The 25,702-nt window shown below is 38.9% G+C and overlaps 1 protein-coding gene across 2 annotated transcripts in view; it reads right to left on the bottom strand.

Moving 5' to 3' along the window:
• The window catches only part of MYLK (myosin light chain kinase), a 210,396-nt gene that overhangs the window by 37,545 nt on the left and 147,149 nt on the right, over positions 1-25,702 (bottom strand). For both annotated transcript variants that reach the window (XM_065840410.2, XM_071810812.1), the window contains exons 17-21: positions 24,368-24,484; positions 22,333-22,416; positions 10,216-10,266; positions 8,910-9,037; positions 5,898-6,051 (exon numbers count right to left, since the gene is read on the bottom strand). In XM_065840410.2, coding sequence (XP_065696482.1) covers positions 5,898-6,051; positions 8,910-9,037; positions 10,216-10,266; positions 22,333-22,416; positions 24,368-24,484 — 534 coding nt within the window. The remainder of the gene's footprint in view (positions 1-5,897; positions 6,052-8,909; positions 9,038-10,215; positions 10,267-22,332; positions 22,417-24,367; positions 24,485-25,702) is intronic.

Here is a 25,702-nt window from a genome sequence, read left to right as displayed (position 1 = left end):
TTCCCCGGTAAGACTGTCGGCAGATTCCATGTCTCCACCGGCATGACTTTGGGCCCTAGGAATCCCATGTGCATGTGCAGGAGTCGTGATCAATAATTTCTTAGTAACTAAGACATTCCTAGCATTTAACAGCAGGTGAAATACAGGAATTTGGTGGGGAGAAATACTGTCATGATGTTTCCTTTTCTTCATTAGAAGAAAGGTGAATTTAAGTGCCAGGAAAATAACTAGGCATGGAGTTCTACTGGAATTTCTCCTAATAGAAATGACATTGAAACTAGATGGCCCTTCAAAGAATAAATCTGGATCAATGTACTGGCACTGATGCATAGAACAACGTGGACTGTTTTCCTCTATACGTTGTTATCTGTGTTGATACAGCTGCAGGGTTTTGCCACCAAGCATTAGTGGGGAGGCTACGACACTTGAACTACAACAGCAGCAACAACAATGTAAGACATCTCTTCCTTAACCACAGTCTAGTGGCCCTTTAACAATTAAACTGGTGACAAAAATCCTTCAGCAATCTAGAGGAATTTAAAAAACTAAAGGTTACAGACTGAGTCCACCCACATATTCTTAGGAAATTCACTGCATTCTCAACCCAAACTGTAAACAGGGAATCACGTGGATACTGCAAGATGCTTCTCAAAAGAAGATAAAGTTTCATGCTAGCACTGCTGAGCTGCAGTATTCTCTGTAGAAGCATTTATGGTTGTTCTGCTTCACTCTCTCCGTGCAGATGTCTGTTCTTGCTTTTCCAGAGAGAGAATGCACATTTTCTGACCACTCCTGGATCCACTCAGTGTGAGCGACCAGCGCTGAGCCAGCCTTCTCAGTCACTCATCAGAAACACCAGTAGTGCCACTCCAAACTGTTGGTTATGCTTCCACATTTACTTCTAATAGAGTCTCCGGGCAATGAACTGATGCTAAGACAAGCAATGAATAATTCTACCATTATTTTCAATGACTACAGGTGTTAATGATGATCAGATATTGTTGTCAAGCTAAAACTGTATTTTCTCATTTTTACTTGGGAAGATTCTGCTCATACAGCTTCTGTTAAAGGCATAGAAGTAACAGTTTCTTTACAGAAAGTAACTTCTCCGTGCCAAATCAAGTATGGAATTGTAACCTCATGCAGAGGAACAGGTATTACTTAGTTAATTCATGTTATACTATCTGCATGCCTGTGTGCAGCATGCTTTTATATGTTTCCTTAAGTACTTGGTTTATCACTGCTCAACAGCGCATGAGGACACAGTACACAGCACATGCACAAATGCCCAGATGAGTAAAAACACCATAAGAATTATCATTTGACCTCTCAGGGTATAATGATATTGCTCTTATTCTTCTGTATATACGTGTCATATAGCTCACTAATCACCATGATAATTTTTTTATACAATACCACACCAGGAACAATACAAATCTAAAGGACTTAGACAAACTTGATAAAAATCAGCCCCCAACAAAAGTAAAAGATGTCACTAATATCTGAAGTGTTCATCAAATACTGATCAGAAAACCCCTGCATACTAAGCATGGAAACAAGAAGCAGTTTGCCCACAATAATGAAGGAATCTTGTGGCATAGCTGCAGAACAGACTACTTCTCTAGTGCCAAATTCTCCTTGTTGAACACTCCATTATTCTTTTGACTCTTTGTGTCACAGTATCGAGATTTATCCAGTGTAAATCCAAGTTCCTTTTTCAAAAGTGGCTACAGATTGGGGTATTCCTGTCACATAGCAAAAATGTTCAGAACCAGAAATTTGATAAATTTACCCATATACATATAATAAATGGCATAAAAGCAATGAATATTCCTTACTAGCACTGTAGACTGAGGGTTCTACTTTGCCTAAATCAGTCCTGTCTTACACTAAGCTCATCACTGGCTCATTTAATGTAGCTTTAGCAACAAAAGTCCTCTTTAATCTGACAATGTCTGCTGTAAATCATTAGCTCAGTCCCACATCAGACCATTTTGGTTTTGGAGCAGAAACATGTTGCAAAATTTCCCCAGAGAGATCACTCGGCTAATTAAATTGCTTTTTTAAGAGAGCTAATCATAACAATAGAGGAGAGCTCACATGGACATTTTGGGACCAGTCAACCCTTTAAAAGAACGCATTGCTTAACTTGGATGTCTCAGTTCTACTGCCGCTCTCCCAGTGTTATTAGTGCTTATACAGACAAAGTTACACAATGAATCGATGTGAAACCAAAGATGCAGACCTTGTGGCTCACTGCTGTGTGCTCATCGCCACTGCACTGCCCATCAATTAACAGCGTTCTCTAACTTGACTACAGATCTCTGCAGTGAGTGTGTGTACTGCAAACAGCCCACGCTCTAGGCTAAGGGTAATGAATATTTTGTTTGATGATATTAATTAAAATCGCAAAGGAAAAAAGCGATACTTAGAATAAATTTGGGGTTCTTTCAGAGCATCTTTTCCCGAGGCTCAAACTGCATTGAATCATGTACTATTCAAACTCTGTGTCAGAATCCCAGCTCAGTTCAGTTAAGCTTGCAGTTGAAATCTGAGCACTGTGAGCAGTTCAATTTAAGACTTTAGGAGTCAAATTCAAACAAATGCAAGGTAGATTTTTTTCCCCTAGAAGTCATTATTAAAAATAATTCACAATAATCCTACCCAGCTATAGTTCACAGCCTGGACCCAGGGTTTAAATCATAGCAGGATCATTTCCGATTTGAGTCCTGGCAGATAAACTCAGTCCCTTGTCTTCTGGTTGGAGGTAAGTCAATAACGTTATTTTTTGTGAGGAAACATATTTGACAGCTGAAAGCATAAAACAAAGATCTTAAATATTCCCAGAAAGGTGTTTAGACCTTCTGCTCAAAGGTCTGCTCTGCTGTAAGGTCAGACCAGATTGTTCAGATGCTTATCCAGTCTGAACTTGAATACTTCCAGGGGAGGAAACTGCACAGCTTTTCTGGGCAACCTGCACCCTGGCATGTGTTGTATTCCAAATTTAATCTAGGCAAGGCTTATTGGAGTCTTCCACATAAGAAGCTCGCCCATCAGCATGAAGACTTTGCAACCCACATGGTTGTAAGGGGTAATAATAAAAGAAATATTTATTTATTTCATTTTGTATTTTAACAAATGCCATTCATTTGCTGAAATTCAGAACAGACAAGTCTGTTAGCTATCTCTTTAATAAACATAGCTCCAGGATGGTTGAAACATGCTCCTCCAGAGAGCAGATGTTCTCTATTTGTAGTTTCCCTTAATATATTCAAGACTCAGTTGTGGACTGTGGTCAGTCAGCAGTGTTTTGAGCACACAGCATACACATAGATGTGCCTTTTGTCAGTAAACTCATAGCGAGGCAGCTCACACAGTTTAAAGCCTTATTATAAACAGCTGAAGCAAACAGAGCCGATCTTTAGCACTATGGCCTGCTCCAGAAACACTTGCTGTGAATGTGGGATCAGGGCAGGGAGGACAAGTTTCTTCCCAGTACTTTGGATGGAACAGAGAGAAAAGACAAGTGGGAATTTAGAACTAAAGATGAGCTTTGACAGACTAAGAGATCTCACATTTTGCATATTTGAAATATAGTTTCCCTGTTTTGACTGGACCAGGCTTTGGAGAAAAATACCTTCCAACTTGCATGAACACTTAACACCTTCCAAGGTGAAAACAGGGTGAAGGATTTTATCTCAGGGGTGAGATTCCAACCCACTTCCTAGAAGGAAGACATTTTTGCTCTTTTCTCCCATGTTTCAATACCCAGATGGAAGAATCTGGCCTTAAAACACATGTATGTGTAGCAAACTAGGAATCTTGAGGCTTTGTCATGCCTTTGGCAGTGCTGACATCAGCGAGATGTCTCACTGAAGAGCTGGGCAATTTTACAAGAGGGAATTTATGCTTTTCAGTTGGAAACAGATAGCTTGTCATCAGTGAAAACACGTGGCAGACTCCAGCACATTGTAAGGATTCTTCACTAACTGTCCCAAAAGCATCTCTGGGAATCCCATGGTTCTCTGGCACATTTCTTATGGAAGAGCAAAGCAGGAGGCTGAGATGTAGCTTTATAAGGTTATAGAATTCAAAGACTTTCAAACCAATTAGCTCCAAAGGATATAAACCAGTGACTTATATAATAATGACTCAAGGCTGACACAGTGACAAGAGAATAGGAATTGTCAGCCTAGGTCAGCTAAATAAAACTCCACCTTGCCCAATAACTTGCTGCAGTTCACAGCCTGCAGCAGTCGCCTAGGAAAGAGTGAAAAAAAGAGAAATATAAAGAGCAATTAACCTCCTGCCATTCTTCTCGCTGCTAATCAGCTGTGTTTGGGCTTTGGAGCCAAAAGCGCGATCAGAACAATGTATTTTATGTTTATTCAAGGACTCATTTTTCATGGTCGTTATTCTTAACCTAGCTACACTTCTGACTTACACAGCCCACTGTTGGAAGGGGCAGTGCAATTCATCTGTGCATCATGTGAAGAATACGTATTTTGTTTTCCTCTATTTGTGAATTCTCTGGCATGTTGCTGGAATCTACTTGATATTTATACTCATTCATTCAGTTATCTTCTAACTGCAATGAGAGCCACGGATCAGGTGAAATTCACTTAAATAATCAGGAGGCCGCTATTGGTAACAGGCACAGCAGTATGCAGCTGAGGGACATCCACTCTTTTGCAGTGGGTATTGTACTTGTAAGTGTGATTCTGTTCATTAAGCTGTGTATGTTATTCACTGGATTGCTGGAATGAATTTCCAGCCCAACTTTGGTTAATGATATTTTACCACTGATTTTACTGGAATCAATTTTTCATCTTTGATCTGATACCTGCATTTCTTTACTTGCTCACTAGCCTACATATCAGTTCAGACAGCAGAGCCAAGGCAGTTTTGAGTGTGCGATTAGGATGCAGCCTTGCTGGTTGAACTAGAATTCGTCCAAACGCCCGGGCAAGCTCTGCCCTCCCCCACCTTGTGTCAAAACCCCTCTGCAGGCCACAGGCAACAGAGCCCAGAAACACCCATTCCACTGACTAACTCTTTAACCACATCGCCATCCTTGCTTGCAGAACTTTCCTAGATTTCCATGGAAACCATTTGCTGTGTTTCCACAGCAGGGTGGGTTCATTAGCCCATTCAAAGCTAGATGTCACAGCTCTAGATTTTGCCTGATAGTCAAGCTAGCTGGTCTAGATTGAGGCTGTAGTTTTATCTGCAACATACTGCAACTGTCTACCAGTGTAGAACCATCTGCAGCTGCCCACAGCCTCCTACAACAAAATTGATGCCCTGAACCTGTCATCTGACAAGGCTGGCTGGAGCTTTAAAATACGTGTGTGTAAAAGCCCATATATTAAGTCCTCCATACTCAAACCTGACTGCTTTCTGTCACTATGAAACAGTACGTTATGATGGGAATTTCAGTTAAAAGGATAAAATCTCCTTCTCCTATGCAACAGGATATTTTCAAATGCACAGTCTAACAGAAAGCACCCCAATCCTTCCTGAACTAACAGTGTTAAAATTTGCAATCTAACAAACATCAAATGGGAAAAAGATGTGATATCTAACAAAAAAATGGACACATAAGGTTTTTTTGCCCCCTTTTTTTTTTTTGGTCCAAGCTATTTTGTGCCTCCAGCTGTAGTTAGTAATTTTTTGAAATAAAACTCAGCCCTACTGAACTTGCTTACAGTCAAAATGATTGTAGTTACAATGTCACTGTCCAGCCCAGGTATTTTATAAAGTACTAGTTTTTCATTTCAGTTTTCTTCACTTATCTGATTATTTTATTTATTTCCTTGCATATCATCATATATAAAGCAAATGTAGAGTGATGTCTGAAGAATGAGTATATGTCTCAAACATTATTATGGACTCACCAACAACTGTAAGGTTGACTTGTGCTTGTCTGCTGCCAAGTTTGTTCTCTACAACTAGGGTGTAACATCCACAGTGTTCCTGCTTTGTTGATGTTATTGTTAGCTTGCTGCTGTTTTCAGCATTCTCGATTTTAATGTATTCATTTTCTTCAATCTGCCAAATTCAAAGGAAAAAAATAAAGATTTTATGACATAATGCTCTTCCTATCTGAAAGAGTTCAAATTACAATACAAGGTTATCATATTGAGTGCTACCTGCAGATAACTCTATTACAACAGTGAATATGTGCAGCTCATGACACAAAACAACTAGAAATGCAGTGGAACATTATATTGGCTCCAGTCCTACAAAGACAAGAGGGAGAATTGGTGTTGGAACAAGAATGCTACAGCTGTGTAGAGAGACATACAAAGAGCAGATTAGCTCTCCTATAGCAAAAATCAAAATCTCAGCTGAATACCACAGGCATATTATGAACTAGTTTTTAATTGAAACAAAGCTATCATAGCATAAATGGCCAAGGAGACTTAGATTTTAATCAGTATTAGCTTGAGACATGACATTATTTAAAAACCTCATAATGCTATACTGCAATTATAGAAGCTGTACACTGCGTTCTTATGAAACAGACAACATAATGTCAATGCCCTTCTTCCTCCCACAACTTCCTTCTTAGATAAGTGACCCTTCCAGCTCATTCTCAGAATTCCATTATAAATGAAGGCTATTTAGTTTGCCTTATCTTGTCTCATATATTCGGAAAATAAACTACAAGGCTAAGAACAGGACTTGTGCTGCTTTCTCCTCAGCTGAGGAGACACATACATTACTATATGCCCAAAAGTAACCTGAGAAAGATGCTCTTACAATAACTTGAATAGAAAGTTAATGAATGGGATTATGTAGGATTACAGTTTAAATTATACTGAAAGTTGTTCCTCCCCACTCCTCTACTTTGTTCTTCTGAAATTCTACGCCGTCTTATATATTTTGCTTCATTAGAATTAGTCGAAGGGTAACAGCAATGAAAAAATCAGCCTACTAGAACAAAATATGCATTATGCAGGGAAAACCATGAAAGGATGCTCAGCTGGATTTCCATATTCCCAAAAGAAAGTCACTGGCTGTAGCTAAGAATCTCCAACAATTGCCAGTGTTAAACAATGGGCTTTGCTCCTGTGCTAAAGAAGAGGCTTTCAAAGGCTTTACCCTTTTTAGCTGAGCACAGTTCCAGCATCCCTTGGCTAGACTGGCATCCCTCCCGCACGCTGCAGCACACAGTGGCAGCGCTGAAATCACAGCTCACCACTTACTGAATCTGCTCAAACCACTGCTACAAATAGACCCCACAAAAACTGTGAGAACACCTGGGTGATTTTCACTTTTAGAACTGTGACTGGAACAGAGCTGAAATCAACTACGTTTATAGAAGGGGCAGAAATCCAAGAATAAAACAACGTGTGGTGAAGTATAAGTCAAAAAGAAAAATCATGCTGCAGCACGATACATAGTCACTGGCTCCCCGTTTAATTTAATAAAAGAAAGATTGCTGCCCTCACTTGTCCTCATACACTGTTTATTAACCTTCCTGAAGTATTTTTTCCTTTCTATATCACCATTAAAAAATTTAGATGTCGTTTTAATGTATGATTTTGCAAACCTTCCGATTGTCTCATAATGGATAACTAACGTATAAATATGGTCAAAATAACCTTTTACAAAGAAAAAAAGGTGTAGAATCACAAATTATGGAACTGATATGGCTGATGTTCTCTGTTATCACACAGATTTCATATATAAAAATGGCCTTGAAATCTATGTAAATAGGATTGCTGTATTCAACAATGAACTCAGAATTCTGCACAAACCAGAAACTCTCTTTTGAAGACTACATTTTACCCATGTGTTAATACAGAGCTCAACAAAACTGGACACTGAATGTCACTGTAGCTTCTGAGACCTATTTTTGTAGAAATGAGTAGGCCACTTTTTAACTCCAATCTTGAAACTAAAGAATTTTAAGAAAATGTAGGAGTTCAGTAAAAAAAAAATCAAACAAACAACCTTTCCTCTAAAATAAGAGGTTATTTAGGGTTAGCAAAGATGGACTCTGAAATACCCTTTGCACTAGCAAACTGTTTTGAATTCTTTCAATTAAATGCTGACACATCTAGATTTAGTGTCTAAACTTCCTTGTAGGAAGAGATGTTGTTATTTACGTTCTACAGAGTACATAATGAGGTCAGAATGAAACAAACAGAAGAGCATCTACAGTACATATTTACATTTGCTTGTCCTAACATGGCACTTCATCTTCCAGTTTGTACTTGCATATTGGGATATTTCATTCAGAGTGGTTTTGTTATTTGTTAAAGCAACTCTCTTTAGAAACTGCCCTTATGGACACATATAATATAGTTCAAGGAAATTAATTCAAGTAGAAGCAACTTTAAACTTTGAGGGGTGAGAGCACTCACAGCAGCATAATTGCTGTTGTGTCTTGCTTGGTTACACCTGTGTTGTAAGACATTTCACTCAGGTTTCTTATATGGCATTTTGCCCCTCTGACATAACTTTAGTCCAAGCATCAATGGAGGTTATTTTTGAAGAAGAGAAACACTTCCTGTGACAGGGACTTTTCAGATACCCATATCTTTCACATCACCTACCCTTTAATTACATTGTCTAAGGCTTTTCTCAAAGGAACAGTCATTTGTTATAGGAGGAGACAGGCAGCAAAGGGTTTAAACTGTAGCAAGAAAGATTTAGGTTGGCATTAGGAACAAATATCTAACACTATGGATATTTAAGCACTGCAATAGGCTGCTAATGGAGGCTGTGAGATCTTGATCATTGGAATGTTTTCAGCAGAGGTGAGAAAAACATCTGGTAGGAATGACAATGGACTTTGCCAGTTTCTAGGGAAGGGAGATGGACAAGGTGGGTCATTGGAGTTTCTTTCCAGCTCTACTTTTTCAATTATTGTTAAAACGGGCCAGAAAATAATTTACCTGCTTACGGAATTTCATCCAGGTGCAAGTTATGGGTGTTGTTCCTACCACCTTGGCAAACAGTTCCACTGATTCACCCGCACGGACTTTTCTGTCTTCTGGGAACTGAGTAATCTGAGGAGGAACAGCTGATGAAAAAAGAATAGATAAATAAAATATCTCTCTTTAGGTGACTGTGCTTTCTATTTTTCTTAAAATTCAAAACATATACATCTCTCAGCTGCACAGTTTCAGAGCAGCATTTGATATCCAGATTAGTAGTCATTTGTTGCTTGCAATGAAACAATTGTGGACATCGTTAATTCTACTGTAGTGAAGCAGTAACAGTCTACCCATTGGAAGTTTTCTCATGCAAGATCAACGTACAGAAATCCAAAGTGTTAAGACCTACCACCAATTCCAAATATTCATACTACTCCATGTCTGGATCAGGTATTTCCCCTCCTCCTCCCTCTCACTGCCTGAGTATCAATAAATGGCAGAACGCCTGTTTTGCTAATGTGCTACTCCCTGGCTCTTGGGTGTGGTGCTGAGTGTGCCAGAGCCCTGGTAGCTTCTCAGGATAGATGCCAGAAATATCACAGCTTGGACCACTCCAGAGTGAAACCTGTTCTGTTGCTTTACAGGAGCAGCACAGTGAGAAAGATATTTGGGGGGGTTTGTGTGCATAGTATGCGAGCAGATTCAAGAACACTTTGACAGAAACAATAAATGGCGTTCTCCAAAATTAGAACAACCTCCTGGCAAATGTAACATTCCTGTCCAAAGCACAGGGTTACTGGGTATGAAAAACGTGCTTTCTTTTTCTTTTCAGTGTAATTAAAACAAAGTGTGGTTTTGTTGTTGTTTTTTTCTTATTTCCCTAGACTTGTTCTTTGCAAAGTGTTTTGTGTTTTGAAATGCATGAAGCAAAGTAGGCTGAGGCACACACATGCGAAGAAAAGAGCTTGAACAATTGGAAAGTCTGACACAGTTTTAAGGCATTGAAATCTCTTTCACTGGTGGCTCAGGTGTGTTGTTACAATACTACTGCTGACATTTGGTAGGATCTTGCTATGGCTTATTCAATATAAACTTTTTTGCATGCTCGTAATTTAAGTCTTAGTGTAACATAACCTTCAGGGCGAGTTTGAAAAATGGACTTTGCTTTCCAGTTTTCTCCTCATAGAACTTCATACTCACCCTTTAATCACATATTCAAACAAATTTAGTAGGCAAACAGCTCTACCTAAAAATGTGGTGTCTGTTCTTTAAAACCGTATTGTTTTTTATTCATTCCTACAGGATGACACATGCAACAAATTACCTGCTTTTGGAGGAGTCTTTGGAGCCGGTTTCTTCTTCACTGTTGCTTCACCTAGTTAATTAAAAAAAAAAAAAAGTTAATTCAAAGGTGAACTTTGGAAGGTAGCAGCCTAAATGCAAAGCTTATGTCCATAGTGATACTTTGTTGGCAGCTGAGAATCTAATATGTTCTTTCAGCATATTAAACTCAAGAATTAAAAATACTTAAAAAAAAATCCCCTTTTATTATCCTGGATGATCCTCAGAACACTCACAGTTGAAGCTGGAACTTTTTAAAGAATCAAAGCAATCTGCTACGCTTCTCCCATACTCTGTGATACTCCATTCCTTAGAGCACTTTAACTGCGGTGAAAACACAGGGACAAGATCCGTCTCATACTGAATTTCAGCTCAGATTTCCAGCATTATTCACATTATCAATGCTGAATGTGGTCACTTAAAATTAGGGCAGTTAACACCACATATTACTTCTTACACCACTGGTGAGCTAGCAAATAAACAATATACAGGCAGTAAACACTATTATGCCCCTCTGCCTCATTCTCTTCCCTGGGCACAGACAGTGTTTTGCTTTATTCACAAAAGGAAGAGTCAAAACCGAATTTACAACCTGGGCACACAAAAATTGTGATTGGTAGGTAGAAAGAAAGAGAAGAAAGGTAGGTAGAAAATGACTAGTAGCTATTTTTCACAAAACAAGAACTAAGGGCCACCAAATTAAGTTACTGGGCAGCAGGCATGAAAGTAGCAAAAGAAGCATTTAAAAATATAGCACACATATGATATGTTTGCAGACAAGTAACGTTTTGCGAGACAAAAACATAAACAGGTTCAAAAGGACAAACTCATCAAAGTTAGATGGTGGCCATTAAATGTAACAGTCTGAATGCCTTCAAACCACTGAATTCCAGAAGTGCAGGGGTCCATTCCTTTGAGAGCACTCTCTTTTTATCTGCTATCCTAAGCATCCTTGTCAGAGGGTGGCCTCTGCTCTGAAAGGACATTTCCTATTTTCTTCTGCTCAAGCAGACAGCTTGACTGAAGTAGTCTGGCTTTGAAGATGTTATTGCCTCTGATGGAGGCAGTGTCTGCTCAGTGCTTTGGAATATCTGGCAGCATACACATATGTGCCTAGTGATAGTCATAACAGTCTCAAAAGGTCTGAATTTTTTGGTTCATTGTTTACTTAAGTTATATCAAAGTAGCAAGACACTGAGCAGCAAAAAAAAAAATCTTCAAAACTCCAAACCAATACAGACAGTGTTTTATTTTAACCCTCTTTGCCACAGCAAACTGCCAGCTGTGCATGCTACCCAGGGAATACATCACCTGGCGCCCCATGAATAAGGAGCCATCAGTTGTGAGCTCACCATGGGGTTCACATTATAACATTACGGCTCAAGCAACAGACAGATGTGAAGATTGGTTTTAAATTTCAGAGTCACTGGAAATACTAAGTGATGTGCTATAGGTTGTTAAAAGACCAAATGCTTTAATAAATATATTATGGTTTAGCTGTTAACAGCACAGTTTTTTCAGTTCATTCTGGGGAGTGTTTGACTATGCGTTGTATACAGAAGTTGTTGCCACCTTCTTTTTTTAAACTTTCATTTCATAGTAATTTTCTCTCAAAGTATGCTTAGCTTTTATATGCTCTGTCTTTATTGATTTTGTTGGAACCAGAAATGCAACATCAGAGAGGTAGGCTATTCTTGCAGTACTTACGGGTAAGTCAAAATCAATAGTTAGATGAGTCCCAAGGAAGTCTTTCTATGACTATCGGCTTAACGGAACTAATTAAAGGTTTAGATTCATACTTGTGAGGTGTTTATCTCAGTATAAGTGGACCATCAGGGCATGATCTGGGTATCTGTCCTGCCGTGTCTTCCATTTGACCTCCTGTTTAACTGGAGGCCTTCAAAGAGCACTACTGCTTGTTAAAGAGACCCATTTTGGGCCACCAACAGACTTCCATGTACCCTAGCTGCTGTAGTAGTGACAGCAAATACATCTCCAGCTTCTCTGTCCTGCTCAAGCTATATGAGCAAAGGCAACAAGTGGTGGTTTGTTTTATGGTCACATCCTGGGCTAAAACTCTCATTTATTTCAGGCTGTAGTTACAGTTACATGGATGAAACTGCCTATATGGTCAGGTACCAGCTGGAAGGGCTGTGGAGTCTGGCCTATCACCTGCTGTTAAACATCCCTATTAATGGATGTAATCCTTTAGGTATTCATTAGATGCATAATCTCATGAAACTAGCTCAGTTATACAATTTAAAAATATGTAAATATTTGTGTGTGTACGTGTGGTGTATTTGACATCACATTCTCTGCTCTTCTCTAGACAGAGAATGAAATAGCTGTTGGGTATCTCCTCAGAACCACAATGGCTTTTAATACAAGCTAAAGCAATTACATGAATTTGATTACTTCCACACCCCATTAGCCTGATAAGAGCAAAGAGCACTAACAATGAGGAAAAACCACCATATTTGTCAGGTGCCATCTTGGGCTGCAGATACTACTGCCATTTTTCAGAAATGTCACTGCAGACAAATAGGAGGAAAAGTAAATTCCTTAATCCGGCATGATTTTCAATCAGCTATCACCTCTTGGCCTACATTGTACATTTATTTGTAGCATCTAAATTAACAAGCAAGGTGCTTGTGGAATCATCACACTCTTCAAATGTTCACGTTTCATTCTGATTCTTAATATGTTATTTTTGTTTTTTTTTTTTTTTTTTTTTTTTCCTCCTGGCTAACAATGTCACTGTCTGCCTCTGCACGATATACGCAAAGAATGGATACCTATGTCCTCAAGATACTACTCCTATTTTCTCTGCCTTCTATCAGACATTTTCAGTTAATCACAGAAGGAACCTCAACAACATAATTTGTTCATTCACAACTACAGTCAGTGACTTTCAACTCATCACTAATAAAGAACAATGTTTCTATATAGGATAGGATGTATAATGAACCACCAGGTATTAATTTACCCTGTAAGTGGAATAAATGCATGGTGTCTCTTCTAGCCCTGGAAAACCAAGGGCTATGCTTAAGACAGTTCAAAAGGCTCTCACCAAAATGAAGATTTCCATAGCAGCAAAGCACATGAATCCATCACCTCATTCAGCTAAGGTACTACTTTTTATATGCAAATATAAAAAAATGTGTTTGTTTTTGAGTTTTTACCCACCAGGACATTACATTCACTTAACTGAGGATATACAGACTGTCACTGGACTTCATCAAACCATGCAGATTGCAAAGGGTTGCTGGAAGGTCTGGCTGAATATCCTGTTTTGCAGACACAAATAGCCCTGAGCAGAAATGAAAGGCAGGGGCAGTGTGGAAGGAGATAAATCCAAGGATGTGTCTCGGGGTCTGTGCAGCTGCCTTCTTTGGCTAATAGGGTACACTCCACTGTTCTTAGGTCTTCCTTGAGAATATCAGCTCATCTCATACATTTTTTTGAAATGTAACTTTTATTTCAAAACCTGCTGGAGACAGTTAGTGAAAAAAATCTAATAAGATTACCCAAAGTTGACAAGGTCAAATGATTGTTTTCATTAAAATATTTCAGCCTCTTGGAAACTTTAGTTCAAGTCTGCCTCTTCTGCTTTTTTTTTTTTTAAAAAAAAAGCAGTTTGTCTCTCTGGATATTTACAGTGAAACAGGCTGAAGCTGAAAACCAGCCTGGAGGAAAAAGGAGATAATATTCTCTCCTTAAATGAATCTGCCTTCTAGAAACAACTTAATGTAAACATTACAGGGCTGGTATTTACATAACTCTATAGGCAGGTTTGCCTCTTAGAGAGCTTGTGTTTGGAGGGGGGACATAAACTAAAAAAGGGAAAGATCCCATATAGACCGATAGCTGTGGGATGTTTGGTTGTGCCATTCTTTGTCCTGATGTTGAATTCGTGAAAGCAGATATGTTCAGAAGCCTCCGTCCTTCTTTTTTGTTTCCCTTTTTTGGAATTTTACTAAAAATAGGCATAGCCCTCCCCTGAAATCGCTCTCTGCACAACTTGCTTTCATAAAGCATGAAGTAAAACTCTTACAATCTGAAAAACACATCAGTACTCAAGATAGCATTTCCAACCAGTCCACAATTCCTGCTGTCTTGCTTGAGGGATGTGCCTAAAATCATGTGCATGTCTTCTATAGTGATGGATTTCAGCACCTTGTACAAGAGTATAGTAAATACCTGACTCTGTTAACATAAGGACCAAGACATTTCTCTGCTCCTTTCTGCTGGAGGAATAGCCTCATTTTAGCTCAGAATAGCAGAAGGGCTAATGACATACTCTAATACTATAGACACATAGAAAACTATTTTCTCCTCATATAAAACTTTTAAAGATTTCGTCTACTGAGAGTAACTAAATGAGTTTGTTTTCAGTTTCCTTTAAGAGTAGCTGAAAAAAAGAACTCATGTCTGCGAAGTGTCAGATATCATGGTAACAAGAATATTTATACAGGAGACGGAAAACCCAGCTTCAAGTCTCTGCTCCTTCTTCCCCATCTCACTTGAATGCTTCAGACATGTGGGATGTGACATTATGAAGTCTCTCTCTCCCACGTGTAAATGAATCACTGTGCAACCTCCTTCAGATCCCTCTGGGGGTAGATATCAGAGGCTGAATCAAAGGTGACTGTTGTCTGTAAAACCTCACTACTCACTGCTCTGCTGGAAAAAAAGGAGTGACTGGCACCTAGAAGTACAGAAAAAATAAAACACTTGACCTTATGGTCAAGGCAATTAATTTTTTAGTTCTATCTTCTGCTATAGACTTCCTTGATGGTACAAAAACTTATTATAGATATTAGCACAGACAAAATGAAATAGAAGACTGATGATTGCTACAATTATAGTAGAAAAAGACAACACATCATTGCTTACCAATTTATTCATACATTCATGAACCTACACTAATTGCTGCAGGGAAGAATGACAGTGACAATGCACTAGCACCAGTAGCCTGATCACTTTATCAAGGTTTGAATGCTTAAACAGAGCTGCTTCATTGCTTCTCAAAGAGTAAATCCCTCATACTGTTTCCAAATAACTGTTTATTATCTACATACAATAAAATAAACAGCAACTCTGGCTTAAATTTGATGAGAGGCAGAAATTAGAAAACTAAATACCATACAAGACACTTATTTGAGTGTGCATGTTTCAAAAGAGTTTTTAATAGCTTTTATACTTTTCATTAAAAACAACTGTCATTTTGTTGCAACATCCCATATTTAGTTTCTAAATCAAGCAGAGATAGTCCTCTAATTGAAAAAAAATTCAACCTCCTCCTCAAAATATAAATTAAAATCCAGGAAATACTCATGCATTCCAGTCAAGAGAGAGCTCATGTATACTAGCACACTAAGAGCTTCAATAATGCAACACAGTACAGTGAAAGTGACTCAGTATTTTAAAACAGCTCAGCTGGAGGAAGAATCAATTCCATAGCACTTTCATAGGACAGCACTTGAGCAATTTCTGCAATTAAAGCTGATCTGAGCAGAGCAGAAGAGATCCAGTATCAAATAGAGCTTACAAAGAACCCAGGTCATGTGCATTCCACTAAAAGCTCTGGTGAGAGCAAGACAGCAATGTTGATTTCTTAAATATAGATTTCATTTTCATATTTCTCATGTCCTGTGAGAAATATGTCCTGAGCTACAATTAGATGCGAAAATGCTGTGCCAAAGTGTGTGGGAACAGCAACCTAAACTAGATTACTAGCCTGATACTCAGTCTAGTAAGTAGGAGAATACTGTCAGGTCATTTGGACATTCAGGAGATCCAAATGATTTCAGTGGGAAAAGCTAGATGATGTATATTTTTGCACATTAATTGAGCCAATGGATTTAGGTCTCCATTTTATAGAGGAGAAACTTTGGTCAATGCTTCTATTACATGCCTCAGTGCTGCCATTTCTAGTCAATAACTGAACTGGGAATTAATTGTGTGTGGCATCTCCTCAGTTCAAGGCCATGTTGCAAAAACTGTCCTCATTTCTCTCTGTATGAGACAATCAATAAACATTTTTGTCTTCTTCTGTCAACATACAGCTATGTAGGATGGACTGTATGAAAAACACATGGAAAATACTGTTCTGTGCCAATATTAACTCAGAAAATGTCAGTCTGGTGCAGGCTGTAAAGTAAGCTGGCAGAGATTCAAAATGCATACCTGGCATTAACTAAACAGTGCTGAACTGGGCATCAAGGAGCGGTGATTTACACAACAAATCAGTGTTTCTCCATTGCTTTCTTTAAACGTACAGTAACTGAATTTTGTTTTCATCCGTGGAGGCAACAAACCTTCAGAATCACCAAGTTAAATCTTACATTGCCTTCTAACTTCAGCTAGTGTGGCTGATCTTGTGCCACAGCTACTTATTCTTGGACTCCTGTCGTGAGGAATGATATCAGCACCTTTCACTATCCTGAGTTTCAGAGAAATAATATCTAGGTCTCAAACCTATCCCATGGCAATTGTATTTACATAGACTAAAAGAGGAAGTTTCAGCTTCTCTTAGAAAAAAAACCCATTAATTATTTTCCTTGAAAATTTTGGTCAGAGCCTTCCCTGGCAATGTAACTCATGTTCTTCCAACACACCGAGTACTTGCACTAACTGTGCAGAAAATCTCGTAGTTCTTTTTGCACCAGCCATGAGCAGAGCAGCATGGACCTACTGGGAAATGAGTGGAACTGAGAGAACTGATACGAATGGCCTCGTTGACTCTTAAAAGCATCTCAGACTCCCTCAGGGACCAAAGAGGACAGCAGCAGCACCATCACCAGATTACAGCAGCTACACAGTGCTCTTATTTCTGCGATTGAAGAACATCTCTGACCTGATTATTTACTTCCTTAGTAACTGAGTTCTTCCCTTAGAAATCAGTGCATTCTATAGCGAGGACAAAACAATCTGACATGAAAGGAAGATTTGGAAGCATTTTGTATTCATATTATATTGATAGAATGGAAATCAAGAAAACACTTGAAGTGTTTACTGATTTAGTTATATATTATCTAAACTGGACACATCAAGTCTAATGTTTTAATGATGGTGCTTTTGGAATTGGATTCTCTGACAGGATTGTTTATTGAAGAGTAAATAACAGAACTGCATACTAATCACTTGGCCACTGACTCATAATTTTTCCATGGCAATTAAAATGCCTAGAAACCCACCCACTGTGGAAAATAAGATATAAATGACAAAGAGTCCTGTCTGACTTAGTTACATTTATGACACGCTCCTTCAGAGATGCCACTGCTCAGCCTTCCGTTCAAGTACCAACAATGTCAAGAAATGGGAAGATAACAGCGCAGCCTTCCAGAGGATTTGATCTGGACAATTTCAGTGGCAACATTTTGTTAACAACTGTCAGCAAGAGAATGCATCATTACTTAACCTAAAAATGTGTTTGACAGGAAATCAAACAGATTTTACATAGTAGCAGATATAACAGATTTATATCAACAAGATACCAAATACTGCTAAGTAGTGTATTTTGGGCCCCTTTACTTGAAGGTGTATGGAGGAAGTTCTTTTCTTTGACATAACTTTACTTTTAACTGAGCAGAAGAACTTAGATTTGTGCAAAGAGACTCTGTGCTGGGTCATCCCTTTAATATGTGTGGATTGGGTATGGGAGCAGCAGGTTTAACAAACGTATTACTCTGATGAGGGAATCCAGGATATCCTGTGAGGTTTTCATACTTCTGATTATGACAAGTGATAGTTGCCGTTTCTTAATATTTACTGTAAGTACTGCTGTGAATTAGCCCTACAAAAACCAGTGGGCATTTCTTTCCAAACACTTTAATCCAATGCTTAGATTTAGGTGGGCTATTTTCTAAAACATTAAAGCCCATTCTGTTCTCAGTAGCAATGGTTGGGATAAAGCTTCTTCCTACTATAGTAAAGTTATGTTGCTCTACTCAGCCCTGGTCAAGTTCAAGAGAGAACATTTAACTGTTGTAATTTGTCTTTTCCCCAGTACCCCTCTCTCTCTCAAAAAAAAAAAAAAAAACTTTGATAAAAAAATCTGCCTTTTGGAAAACTTATGTTTTATGTAAATTTTTGGGATGTCAGTTTAAAAAAAAAAAAATTATTTTGGATGTGGCAAGCAAACTACTCAAAAGACTGAGGATCAAGAAATTTGAGTTTTAGGCCTGCAAATGAATGTGTGATCTTGGGCTAATTGCACATCTTATTTCAATGGGAATAGGGTGCCCAAAGACCTTTACAGCAGGTGCTCACTAGAGAAATGTTCAAGTGGTGAGAATTTTTAGCTTAGTATTTCTGCTGCAGGGTTGTGTTAAAGTAGAAGACCCTTAGCTTATCCACTGATTTTTCTGGCATAGCATGGCGTATGAAAAATAATGAAACGTTCCAATTTTCCACTGCTTCTTCTAGTCTTTTATATCTGTGCAGAAGAAACACAACACTTTATTATTCTAACTCGGTGGCATTTCACATCCGCATAGCAAAGACACAAGCGACAAAGCCTAAGTCAGTACAGTCAGTGAAGAATGAACCAATTCCAACATTAAAAAAGAGGTGTCATTCCTCCCTTCTTCCTCAGGATTGATAAACATTATTATTTACTCTATTTATCATTACCGAGTGTTATTCTATTTATCATTACAGAGTGGCATTCTGCAGAGTCATAATTATTACTAAATTCTGATGACAGAATAATAATTGTAAGCAAAAACACATATCGTAATTTTCCTAATTTGCTAGCATGGGAGCAATCTTTCTGCACATAAACACTGCATGCATCTATTCACAGTATCACAGTATGTTTGGGATTGGAAGGGACCTCAAAAGATCATCCAGTCCAATCCCCCTGCTGGAGCAGGAACGCCTAGGTGAGGTCGCACAGGAAGGTGTCCAGGCGGGCTTTGAATGTCTCCAGGGAAGGAGACTCCACAACCCCCCTGGGCAGCCTGGTCCAGTGTCTGTCACCCTCACTGAGAAGTTTTTTCTCAAATTTAAGTGGAACCTCTTGTGTTCCAGCTTGATCCCATTACCCCTTTTCCTATCATTGTTTGCCACCGAGAAGAGCCTGGCTCCATCCTCGTGGCACTCACCCTTTATATATTTATAAACATTAATAAGGTCACCCCTCAGTCTCCTCTTCTCCAAACTGAAGAGACCCAGCTCCCTCAGCCTTTCTTCATAAGGGAGGTGCTCCACTCCCTTAATCATCTTTGTTGCCCTACGCTGGACCCTCTGCAGCAGTTCCCTGTCCTTCTTGAACTGAGAGGCCCAGAACTGGACACAATATTCCAGATGGGGTCTCACCAGGGTGGAGTAGAGGGGAAGGAGGACCTCTCTCGATCTACTGACCACCCACTCGTGTAATACACCCCAGGATGCCATTGGCCTTCCTGGCCACAAGGGCACAGTGCTGGCTCATGGTCATCCTGTTGTCCACCAGGACCCCCAGGTCCCTTTCCCCTACACTGCTCTCTAATATGTAATTTCCCAACCTATACCGGAAATATTGTTAAAAACTGAATGCTACAAAGCTGCCTTCTTAGATGTTATTTTTGAGAAAAACTGGTTATTCTAAACCAGAGTCTACTATATATTGCATTTTAAAAGAGGTAATGCTCAAAATTTTACTTATGATTGGACTTCTGTAGCTTACAAAACCCAAGTTTCCAGTAGTAAAATAACATTGTCAGAATGAGCAGTCAAATGACCTGGGTCAGCAGCTGTTCTCACTGTGAGACGAAGTCTACAGATTAAACACACTGACAACATTCAATCTCTCACAAAAAGGAATGTATTGATTTTTGCTTTCAGGAACTAAAAGTTAATTACTTTCCTGAAGGTTCCTCCTGGGCAGGGGGGGAGGAAAGTGGATCACTTATAATTTATCTGAAAGGAGAAAAGTTTGACATAACTGGTAACCATGAAATTTGACATGTACTTTCTTACAGAAAATGGATTTTTTTTTTCCCCTGAGAATTATTTCTAAATATGACAGAGTATATGGCTTCGGTACCCCATACAGTATACATGGTTGTGGCCGAATTCACTATTCAAAATTCAGAATTATTCAGTGGTCTTATTAAGAAATTTTGTTCTCTGTTTCTTCAATATTATTCCTCATACTCTACTTGCCGTTAGGACTGTTGATGAGTTGATGTGGCAACAAAGACTAGAAAACATCTGACTAAAAATTTATCTCCATATTAGATAGGGACATCTTACTTCACAGTCATTCTTTATTAACCTTTCTTTCAAGATAAATACAGTAAAAATGCAAGTATCTGACTTGTTAAGCCCATTCTCTTTCAGGTAAGGAACTTTAAAATCTCTGCATCTGAAAAGGGTTTCTGTTTAAATTGAAATTGTGAAGCCTACTGGAGCAGTTTTGTATATTTTGCCCCTGACAAACATACAAATACAACACTCAGGCAGAAAAATATCCGCAGTCCTCAGTGACCGAGGCTGAGATGTTAAACACCACCTGTGGAATCTCTGCAGCCAAATCCTTTTAAAATTAAATATGCATTTTTCCAAAGTCTCTTCCAAAGCCCAACTTCCTAATATTCTCTCTGGTTACCTTGATGTTTTCAGTTCAACAGAAAAGATGTTTTAAAGGTATTTTGAAAAAAGAGCCTATGAGAAGTTCAAGAACTTTAATCACTGATGCAATATGCTATGGAACAACCTTAAGAAAGCCATTCACCGATATTTCAACTTTATTTTCCCAATAACTTCTTAAGACAGAATTGCTAGCTTCTGTTTTACTACCTATATCCAATTTCCAGTAAAATCAACAGCAAGACAAGCAGTGATTTCAGCAGGATGTGGATCATGTCATGTATCTGCATAGACTTAGTTCCTGATTCACACTTTCTCCTGGGAAAGCTGCAATTGATAACGCTGCTGGGAGGATCAGAGGAAACGTACGCACTTGTGGGCATAGAAAACACTGTTCAAAACACTATCCTGTGGAGCTTTAAATGGCTTTAAAACATTCTTTTCTACTGATCTGCAAGAACAAATGATTGTTCTTAATTGCTATTGTTTAGAGCATTTGAAGCCCAGGTGCAGAGGTGGAGCATGTCAGTGTGACCCTTCCCACACCCCGAACGATGGGGTGGAGATAAAGTTAAAATGCTCAGCCAGCAACTCAGAAATAGCTGTAAGCCCAGGGTATAGCTCTATGCAAGTCAACAATTCCAGAAGTACAATTACTACCTGTGCTCATCAATCAGTACAAAACTGCACTGAGCCCTGCTGAAAACAGCTGAAAATGTTCCATGCTGGAAAATCAGATTATAGTGTTGTGGGTTGTTTTGTTTTGTTTTAGATTTGAGAGAGCTGGATAAAATATTTCATGTTTCCATTAGGACCGTGTTTTATATCTTATTTAGGAACTCACATTGTGGACATCTTAGAAAGAAAAAAACAACTTTCAAACTCCAGTGCTTGATGTAAGAGAGATTTGTATCCCATGGACACTTAATTTCAAAAGCAGTAGTGGTATTAAGAATTTCTAAACTGACATTGTTTTGTTGACTTTACCATTTAAAACGCATGTATGCAGAATAGCAAGCATGGGAATTCATGTCTCATTTGTTATTTCGGAAAGCATTAAAAGCAATTAAAGAATCTGTGCTTTAAACAAGGAATGTAACACTCACCAAACCACTCCCCATGGTCATGGAAAGAAGGACAGATTATACCACAGGACATTTCAGACAAGATACCTTGCTTACCAATGGTAAGACAGTATATTGTCTACACAGGACACAACACAAGTTGAAGACAACTACTCGAGAATTTCTGTGCTCTTGGGGAGGGAGCCAAAAATAAATCTGTGTCATAAGTTTATTGCATCATTATGGAAAACTGAGAATAGAGTGGACTAAATCTGAACTCAGTTTCAGCACTAATCCCCACAAGGCAAAAACTCATTTCGCATGACTTATGTGCAAGGGTTAAAGAAACAGCACAAGCTTCTGATACTGTGTCTGCAAACAAAAGGGAATGACTGCAGAATCCCAAAGCACTCTTTTGTTTCCAGTGTAAAGGAAGTAATCAGAAATCAGTCACTTACTCTCTGTCGGCAGCACAGGGGGAAGTGTGGTCTTAGGCTTCTTGGTCTTCTTCTCAGCAGACTTTGAGGTCTTTGCAGAGGCATCTGCAATCAAAACAAACAATAAAATGTAAATCCTATTTGAAAATCAATAATGAAAATAACCTGCCTATTAACATCAGTTTGTTTAGGATCTTTCTGCAAAGTTGCTGCCCATTTAGTTTCTAAGAAAATAGTTTCTGGACAGACTTCCAGGAGAATGTCATATTATAAAAGGAAGAGAGAGCATAGAAGGAAAAGCCCTCTGTGAAAGCAGCTGTACTGAGAACCTAAGAAAGCAACTAGACAAGAAGCACCATCTAAACTGATAGGTCTTTTCAAACTGATTTGAACAAAGTACAATGTACGCAAATCTGCTTTAGGCAGTGCATAGAAGATGGAAAGAAAGGCAGATTTGAAGCATCATTTCATCAAAAAAAACCTCTTGCCATGTCATTCTGTTATTCTATTGCCTATGTGATCTACGTAGATGAACACATTTTGAAAAGTAGCATTTCCTTTGTATGTTTAAATCTTTCCAAGAAGATATTATTACACATTGGGTCATTCTTATAGAAAAATGATGAAAGGGACAACACAGGACTCAAGTTTGGTGGATTTCATTGTTCTCAAGATTACACAGCTCATATCCAGCAACTACGCAGCACTACAGGCTCAACAAGCAGCTGGGAGTCAGTACAAACTCCATTCCACACGTATCTCATATGACAGAGACACACACAACCAGAAGGTGCAACCTTTTTTTCAGCAAGGTTATCCCAGGTTGAGCATGTGATGTAATTAAAATTCTAATTTTAATGAGCTCCACATATGAGACTGTTTGATCTTGAGATTTCTTTTTGGAAGAAAGATCCCAAATCTGGATTATGATCTCAGCAATACCCATATTAATTTATAGCTTTCAAGTATTCATCTTTCAGAGGATTTCTGCATGAGATAGCTGTCTGAAATTTAGTTACCGGAGAAAGGGTAACATAAATGTTATGAAACCATCTATTTCAGTCGCCTACTTTTAGGTACCAGAGCATGAAAATGGGTCTCTCTAAGTTTCCAAAAAGTTAACATGGGAAGACAGAATCTCCTAGCAAACAATTCAGGGAAGAGGGGTGTGCTAGAGCTGAGTTCAGACAATCAGATTCTAGTGATTTGTCCCTGAGCTAATTTGACAACTGAAGTAAAATACTCCTCTAGTCTAATTTGAGTCGATAGGGCCAAATGGAATATAATGATATTTATGATTACTTGTTGAGTCTAAAAATCAGTGTCTGGGATGCTGACAGCAGGCTGAGTAGAAGGGAGCAATTTTAATTGTTGTTTTAGATCAGAATTCTTATTTAAAAATAACAGGCATCCCCTTTGTTAGTCACAGACATGAATTATCAAACGGCGTCTCTCCTAAATAGCTGGGGTTTGCTCTACTGTCATTCATCAGAAACCTCTTCTCAGGCATACAAAGCAGCATGCCGGTAGGGAATGAATGGAAAAGACAGATGAGGCAACCAGTATCAAGACAAGGAACGCGGTCATTCTGGTGTCAGACATTGCGTGAGCAGAGAGCTCCTAACACCATGGGTGCTGCTACCAGGGTGAGCCTGGCAGCTGGTTTAACACCATTCACGTTGTCATGCAATGAATATGTCATGAGCTGACAGCCTCCCATGATCAAGACTTTGCAAGCTAAAATCTACCTCCAGACTCCTAGAATGTGCACTGCCCAGCAGGAAATAAGAAGTGGGAAATATGCTAAGGGAGACCTCAGCAAGAAAAGCGTCCACTTGAAGGAGATCAGAAGACAAAGTCGAAGGAAAAACCACTGTCTCTCTGCTCATGCTCCTTCATGGTAGACTTTGAATTACGTGTTGACTGAAAAGTGCAGGAGGGGAGGAGGCAGAGTTCTTTTGTGTGTATGTTTTTCATAAAGGCTATTTTTGGGAAGTAAAGCGGGGAAGGAGGAAGTCTGAAGGAAAGGTTTTCCTACATGCAGCAAATTACTTACCTTCTACCAACACTTTGCAAGCACATTCAGCTTTTCCTGCTGCGTTCTCAGCTATGCATTTGTATTCACCCCCATCTTCAGGCACAGCCTTCTCAATGGTAAGTGAGCACAGTGTCCCTAAGACAAAGGAAGGAGAGATCAAATGGGTCTTTTGTTGCAGTTCACAAATACCTTAGTGCTAGTAAGGAATAGAATGCATCAAATGATCCAGTCCTTTACTACAGGTGATATTCACAGTTAGAAAAAAAATATTTTGTCCTTAAAAATTCGACATCAGAATTGGAACATTATTAATGCCAAATAAAATAAAAACACATTGACAGATGAATCTTATTGGAAATTTGAAGCTGCCCCTGCAGCTCTAAAGTGGTTAATAGATGAGGGCAGAGAAGAGCCAAAGCAGAATCTCTGCTGCTGTTCTTTGTTTTATAGCAGGGATAAGAAGCCCTCACTCTGATTGCCATTTTCCAAAAGTACTAGTAGTGTAGGACCATAAATAACAGGGCTTCTGTCAACTGACCATCTGCAATATTTTGATTCAGCCTTGTCTGTACCACTCCCATGAGCATCCACGTGTGAAAGTACATCAGCTTAGTGCCCAAGTTTAAGTACAACAGAGAGTAATTTTCTTTTTACTTTAATTACTCAGAGAACAAGTGTCTGATATTGTAAAACATCTGTTAGAAAGTCCGCTATAACAGTGGCAGTCAAATTTGTCACTGCAACAAATCAATTTATTTAAAAAATAAAAAAAGGCAAAAATTTAATTCATTGGATTTACAGGAACAGGATGCGACATAAGCTCCGTAGTTACCAAGGGAAACTTCGTATGACCCAAGGGAAATGCATTTCCTCTTAACAAATAAAACTCTGTGAACCCAAACAGAAGCTGTTCCCAGTAGTTGGGGGATGAGGAAGGGGAACTGTGGTTTACCTAGTGCTCACTCCCATTGCTTGGAACAACAAAGTACTTTGCTCTCTGGGGAGAATCCCAAATAAAGTGCTCCAGACTTTCCCTTTCCAAACATCCCAATCCGAACACAGGGTGAAATGTGAGTTTACTTCCTCCACCCTCACTGGAAAGCCTGGCCTGTCCCCTAAACACAGCCTGAGGCACTGTGCACTGCCACCCATTGCTGTTAGCTTGTCCAGAACGCCACCACCCTCCACTTGTTTCAGCCACAGTAATAACTTTCCACCTTCCTCCATTTACTTGATTCACAGGCTCTCCTAATTAATGGCAAGACTGTATAGATGATATGTTTTAGACATTTCCCACATGTCCTGAGGCACAAGGAAATTTCCCAGCGTCTCTTGCTATTTGCCACTTTTCTC

The sequence above is a fragment of the Patagioenas fasciata genome, chromosome 7 (genome assembly GCF_037038585.1).
Source record: "Patagioenas fasciata isolate bPatFas1 chromosome 7, bPatFas1.hap1, whole genome shotgun sequence".
In the NCBI taxonomy this organism is placed as follows: domain Eukaryota; kingdom Metazoa; phylum Chordata; class Aves; order Columbiformes; family Columbidae; genus Patagioenas; species Patagioenas fasciata.
Note: the sequence above shows the minus strand (reverse complement) of the source record. Positions and strands in the feature narration are given on the sequence as shown.